Here is a 7,408-nt window from a genome sequence, read left to right on the forward strand (position 1 = left end):
GAAATAGACAAGTGCTTTCACTCCAAACAGAAACAAGAGAGTTACCTTTCAGTAGCACCTTTCACAGCTCCAAAATCCATCACTATCACTGCAGTGTTACATGCCCTTCCCAGAGAAAAAGCAGCTATTGTTTCGCCTCTTTATTAGCTTTGACATGTGAAATAAGTGACAGCACTTGGAGACAATCATGCAAAAAACTTTTCACATCAATGTTCTGATAAAATACTTAAAGAGGTGTGAGAATATGATATGTGCAGCAGTAATAAGGGACATGATGACCACTGCTCATCTCTTTCCTACACACACTGCAACTTAATATGATGTGCCTCCTGTCTAATACTGCAGTTCCCTTCCCCTCAGAGCTTACTGTATGACTTGGGCAACTGCTTGGAAAACACCATGATTTTCTAGTTACCTGACGATATCCAAAACTGTAGGAGCGACGTTTCTGCTAAGTTGGAATATTTCTAGGTATCTGCTTTCCACAGAACAGCTCCATTCTGCAGTTAATACAGCCAGCTTCTTCCTTGTAGATTGGAGGCTAATACTTCCAGATTTAATACATACTGTTTCTCCCAAACATCTTTGGCATTTATGAAAACCCCGATACTTTGAAGGTAGCTGCTGGCATCATACTGGAGCAAAACATTTTCTTTAGCTTCTGAATCAGTTCCCAGTCCATTTGGGCAAAGGATTCTGATAGACACCTCTATTTCAGTTTTGGGGTAGGTCTTTGTTCACTGGGGGTAGGAGGGGATGTTCAAAACCAGTCTGGAAATGTGATCTCTTGGTATCATCTGACTCCATTTCTTCTTACCACAATAGTCCCTGCTACAATATCGTAGGCTGTTCTGTTATGCTGGAAAAACAGCAGCGTAATGAATGCAGGAAAAAATGAAGCAATAGAAAAATTCTTGATCAAAGCTCGTATTGTGGACCTGAAATGAGAATAAAATATTCAGTGCCTTATTTTCACCTTTCTGCTTATATTAGTAGGTAGTTTCCTTTTAAGCTTAGTGCCTCAGCTTTGTACAGCACACACACAAAAAACACACAACCAATCTCCAGAGTTTAGAGGAACTTATTTTACCACCTAACCAGAATATTGACGATTGAGTAATTGCTGTTTTATTCTTAGATCACAGAATCTACTAACAGATCTTGCAATCTAATTATTATAAAGGCCAACAATAAAAAAAATTGTTTCTTTCCTCCCCAGTCACAGGCTTTCCACACTATGAACCTGAAAGCAACACGTCTGAGCTAAGAGCACTTACGTTGTCATACTGACATTAGAAGATGGAATGACTAACACACGGCTGGGTGCGATAAGCACAGACGTATCGCATGTCACAACTCGCAGTCCAAGCAAGAATTTCCCTGGGGTTGCTCCACCTGCTCCCCAAATACAGATGATCTGTAAAAGAAAAGTTATTTCAATTCCGCACACCACCACACTGTCGACTGGTCCAGCAAACTTGGTTTTCATCAGAACTATGTGAAAGTCACAGGCTTCAACATAATCTAAAATACTGTAAAAAGGATTTACTTTATAGGCCAATGGTGATAGAATTTTTTTAAACATTTATTCAACAACTGACAACTATTAATTACAGAAGTTAATGTTTGAGTAGTTACCTCATAGAAGCAGACTAATAACCTGTAAATGAGAGCTACTATCATCATTTTCTGCAAATCTTCCATGGACGTATCTTCATCTATTTCTTCTATGATGTAATGCATGGCAAATTTAGAGATGTCCCTGTACAAATTAAGACACAACTTTAAAACCATCCTTCTCCCAATACCAGTGTTTCCACTCTAGTACTAGAATTCACTCCTTCAGCTCTGGTATTAGTAAAAGAACAAAAGCTCCTTGGCTTCTCTGATATTAAATGAGGCATTAAAATTCAGAACACTAGGTTTCCTTCTCAGCTGCTGCCTAGTTTGTTTTATCTTTTTCTAAATTAAAGATCATTCTTTATTACCACTTCCACACAACGGTGTCCCTGGGTAGTGAGCTGCAGAAGCGTTCTGAAAATTCTCACACTTCTTGAGAGACAAACGAGATTCTGCATGTGATCACCTAACTCTATAAATGGAAGGCATCCAAGCCGCCTCCTCACAGCCAAGCCTCTTCCTTACAGGAACTCTCAATGAAAAAGAAGAGGCGGCACTCTTCTCTATAAATGCAATGGAGAAGTTGCAAGTCTCCCAAAGCAAGCAAGGAAGACCTAGTCTCCCTCACATGATCAGGGTTCTTCGTTCTCAGTGTTTACGGCTCACCATACTCTACAGATTTAACATTCTTACCCAACACCTGGAATGGACACACTTACAACATGTATTTAGGCAAGGAGTTTTCGCTCATACATCTAAGTGAAAATTACTACTCACATAGAAATGTGCAGTCCTGCTTCAAAACAGTCCATCTATATTTATACTACTTGCCCTCTTTATTCAGACTCTAAGGATCAAAAAAGATAAAGCACAATCTGCACTTCCCTTCAATACAACCTTGGTCTGAAGACTCTGTCTTAAGCCTGCAAGGATGTATTTTTTTCATGACAACTCCTCAGCCTAGCTTCAAGGAGACTACATCTCAAGCAAAAAAAAAAAACCAGAATGCTTCTCTGAAGTTACTTGTAAGCAACTTACTGGCTCTTGCCAAAGTAGTAATATCAAATACACTGTAAATTAATTGAAAGAGATCCCCTCTCTTTCCATTGCCTTCACTACTTTACAGAAACAGCATACATATAGTTGTGGCCCATCTTTCCAGTACTTGATTTTGTATCATTCTCAGCCTACTAAAAACAAGATGGAAATACAAGACGTCAGGGTAGGGTTGGAGGTTTTGGGATCTAAACAGAACTGAGAGTTTGGCATTTTAGTTGCATTCTTATCTGAACAAAAACCACTGATCATTTACATTGACATATTTACTGTTTTGGATTTGACTCTCTTCCACACATCTTCCAATCAGCAGGTTAAAGTGTCTGAAAGATGTTACTTGTATCGCATCAGTTTACTGTCAGTCAAAATTTGGAAGGTTCTTTAGTAGAGAACTTGGATTCTGAAATGTGTTTATACAGTGATGGAATTACTGACTACACCAAGCTCTCATCTCCTAGTCAGACCAAAATATTTGATTACACCAACCCATAGCAGAGGAACTAAACGAGCTATGGAATAAGATACACACAGTTAAAGCAGTGGATAAACAAGAAATAGTCTTTAAATTATTACATTTGAATATAAGAATGAAATGAAGAATCTTTCAGTCTAGCGTATAGCTGATACACACAATGCTTAATCATACTTTTTCAGAAACCCAACTTACACCCAGTAAAGACTGCAGCATGGTAGCATTCCTAGCAATCAGGCTGTATTTTAGAAGTATGTACATCATCTGACATGCAGGATCTGAATTTGTTCAGTTTTGTTGTGGGTTAGAGTTGTTTTGGTCACAAACCTAAAACACAGCACCCTAGGAGATGCTATGAAGAAGATTAACTCCATCCCAGCCAGATCCAGTACATTTTTAAAGCCTGTTTAAAAAACAAATTTATTTATCAACGTTTTTCTTTGCGATTTTTAGAGGACTTTTAAAAAAATCTTGCTATTGCCTTACAAAAATATGACTGCAAATATAACCTATCCTTAGTGTGGAGTTTGTGAGCCTTTGAAGACACCTGTACAAATTTTTTGTTGCCATCAGCTGAGCCAAAATCATGAAGTGTTTAAAAGGAAGTTAACCTAGTGGTGCTTCTTCCTCAACTTTTGATAGTTACTAAGTGCCACCATATGCATAAGCGTATCATATATATGTCATGACACCTCAAAGAGCATGAAGAGCTTAAGGCTGTATATAATAAAGCTTTAAATTGTTCAACTTACTTGATTCCACTGAGGTGCATAATACTTAATACAATGGTTGCCTTTATAAAGAACAGAATAAAAAAATCCACCATCTCTGCTATGAACCTATGTGCCAGCGAAGGGATAATGAACTCCCGACCTGTAACAGAAATAGTTAACATTACTCACATTTTACTGCACTAACACAAAATTAACACTACCATCTAAAGAACGTTTAACATTAACCTCACAAGCATTATCAAGATCTTGATTTCAGCTCATGTCTTCGAGAAAACTTCTTGAAATTGAGTGATAAGAACCCTCTTCAATTAAAACAAACTCTTTCGGAACTCTGAGTCCCCTCATAATCAGGATTACAGGCAAAATCCCACCCTGCTAAAGAACTGAAGTGCATTGAAGGTGCATCAATTTTTCTGTTCTTTTGTTTAGCACAGCTTCATAGAGAGCAGATTTCAGTAACTGAGAGTTCAGATAAAAGGAAAATTAGACCTTAGATGTACCACAACTTTTCTATCCCTCAGCACCAAGGCTTCTGTATGCACCAGCTCTCTGAAAGTAAAACACAGCCTATTTTGTCTCAAGTCAGATCCAGAAACAGGAGTGGATGAAAATATTAGTCATACTTGACATAAACATTGCTATAGACTACTTATTACAATAAAACACAGCATGCTGTCCTACCATGAGCCAGAAAATATAACACATTTCTTCTATTTAATTGGCCAAGTGCAAATGGGGGCAAAGTATGTAGTCACAGTTACAAGCTTTTGTTGCTAATGCTACCTCACATGATCAAAGCCAAGAAAACATTAAAGAGTATCTTAGAAAGTTTCCAGGGAATTGTGCTGCAAAGTAATTTCATCTGGACCCATCTACCCCTCTGTATTTTGCAAACAGCAAACGTGACTCTCACATGAAACCAGCAAGGACTCGCATCAGAACTTAATTTAGAAATATCCAAGTACTAGTAGATGTAACTTGGGGAAACCAGTGACTGAGTTGTTGTTTGAGAATGCCAACCCCCACATAAATGGAAAGGAGAAAAGGTGAGGGGAGAGAGAATTATTCCTCTCTCTAGTCTCAAAAAATATCATCAAATTTCACTTAAAATAAGCCTCCACAATTTAACTGCAGAGACTGATAATGCCAGTCCTGGCCTCACAAGCTATGCAAGCAAAGCTGAAAGCCCATGGCACTTGCATGCTTTATAAATGGGGTAAGTATAATCAAGCAGTCACTAGGTAAGAGCAAGTTCTTATTTAACATGCTGCGGTGTATGTATCTTTATTTCATACCTGTTTCGCTGATAACTCTGCATCGATACTATCGAGTAGCATGACTGTTATGCAAATATTACTAAAATGGATTCTCATTGTCAAAGCATGTCCAAGTTGTTCACTAAATTCTAATTAAAGGTTCTTCAACTAAGGCAGAAGGGAGCATAGCCAGTCTCCCCAATCCCAACTTGAGCATACAGCGCCAGATAAAAGCATTCATTTGCTCTGTTAAAAGGAATACGTTTGCTGAAGTTAGTGGCGCAATTTGAATATATTAGACTCAACGACTGAGTAAGGCAAAGCTAAGCCAGGCTAAGAAAGTATTCAAGTTATGTTAAACTCCACTGTATTAAGAAACCTTGGCAACCCTCAGACTCTGGCAGATTTCCACTGCAGTGATTTGAGATGTTCCCCCTATCAAAAATCCACTATTTTGCCAGGGGTTCCTATTTGTATGGCAGGGACAGGCAAATGCAACACACATCCCTCTCTGCTCAACGTCTAGGATCTTACATTAAACTAGCAATAACGATGGGTTTGCACTGGTCAGGCAGGCAGAGCAGGTGAGGCTTGAGCACACTTTTTGCTCTACTGTCCCCAGCAGAAGAGCAGTACTCTCCCGCAGTAAGGCTGGGAGGGGCAAGGGGAGGAAGCCTTTTAAATCATGACGACCATCCACAAAAAGCCTGCTACTGCCCGAAGTGCTGTTAATACTGGTACTCTGACACACACCCGCAGGCAGATTGAACTGGAAGAGGCAGTTACCGATTCCACTTTTTGACATCCCAGTTTAAAAGCTGCCACATCAACGTAAGCTGTCACTTATTTCAGCTTACATAAGTTACATAAGCACATCGGGCTGTAAACTGCAGTGGTGTAGGGACAGATACATGACCTGCCCTGCCAAGCCTGCTGTGTGGGCAATAATCTGCAGCAGAAAAGGAGCCATAATCGCTTTAGCTGTTCCAGATACATCCATTCGCAATCTGGAGCGAAGCACTGGCACAACAGTCTTTGTTTATCATTGTATCATATCACTGTATCACATACAGAGTTCCCTTAAGAAGGCCAGGTGTTGCAGCAGTATTTAAGCATTCAGAATAGCTACGTTCAGTAGCATGAAATGCTATTCATGCCCTAAATTACCTTTAGCATACAGAATTAGTTCTTGAAGTACTAGGTAAAAATCTCAGAATCATTTCAGTCTAACCTTTGTCCATATCCTCTTTTTCAATGACTAGCAATATCGATTTATAAGCAATCTATAACTCAGAATCAGGGCACAATTAAAGAAAATACTATTTTGCATTATAATCTTGTTTAAACAAGGTCTGCTCAAAACCACAAGAAAGAAGCAAGTTCAGAAGCTAGATTCCCTTCCCTTCAAAAGGAAGAAAAAGCAACTGAAAACATTCTCCCCTTACATCCAGCCACGGAGCGTATAAATAACATTACCAATCAGTAATGCTGTACTTTGCCCTGCAAAAAGAACGGAGATCTGACTTTTCAGTCCTTCAGCGGTGTTCTGCTCCACGGTTTTCTACCATTACTCAAGGTGCTACCAAACATTCGGGGAATGTCACCTTGGCTTGTGAGGAAATGTTTGTGCTCCAGGTTTTATCCTCGATGTGACCACAGCAAGTTTGTCTTACTCTTGAACGAATACAACAGAAGCATTGCTATGCATGGTCGGCCTTCAGTATTTGTAAGCGTAACAGACTTGTTTATTTCAGGTCCTGCTGCTAGCTTGTTGAACATAAGCATGTTTTTACTTCTCTGCTTCAATTTCATTAAATTATTTTATTTGAGCACCAAGAGCCCCCTAAAACTGATAAAAGTTTAGATTGCATCATCCAAACAGGCCATTACAAGCCTATGACCACAGAATAAGTTTCACTGGAAAAAAAAATAAACTCCTTCATATCCATGTAAACACCTTACAAGCACTGAAGTTCTAAGCTGTACACACAGATCAACCTCTCTGAAGCCTGCTGGATTCAGTTCTGCATTTACAAACTCGGTATTCGGGCTGTCACCTTTTGCAGGGCACGGTTACACGCCCGCGTCTACCGCCCGCAGAAGTGTGCGGCGACCCCCGAGGCTGCACCGCGCGGCTTCCTTCTCGAGATACCGTTTCCTACAAGGGCGGCGGAGGCCGAAGGTGCTGCGGAAAGCAAACCAGCGGCCCTGGCAGGGGTGACGCCGCCACCGCCCAGCCCGCACAGCGGCTAACCGGGGACCCGGGCGCT

At 40.1% G+C, this 7,408-nt stretch overlaps 1 protein-coding gene across 1 annotated transcript; it reads right to left on the reverse strand.

Annotated features, from left to right (window-relative positions):
* Positions 1-484: 484 nt before the first annotated feature.
* FAM8A1 (family with sequence similarity 8, member A1) lies at positions 485-4,021 on the reverse strand (the record flags this gene model as incomplete). The annotated part of the gene is made up of 4 exons (XM_010297165.1): positions 485-938; positions 1,278-1,417; positions 1,639-1,762; positions 3,901-4,021. Coding segments are annotated over 4 exons (530 nt in total), but the record flags the coding sequence as incomplete, so codon positions are not given.
* Positions 4,022-7,408: the final 3,387 nt, after the last annotated feature.

The sequence above is a fragment of the Phaethon lepturus genome, unplaced genomic scaffold, assembly GCF_000687285.1.
Source record: "Phaethon lepturus isolate BGI_N335 unplaced genomic scaffold, ASM68728v1 scaffold9641, whole genome shotgun sequence".
In the NCBI taxonomy this organism is placed as follows: Eukaryota; Metazoa; Chordata; class Aves; order Phaethontiformes; family Phaethontidae; genus Phaethon; species Phaethon lepturus.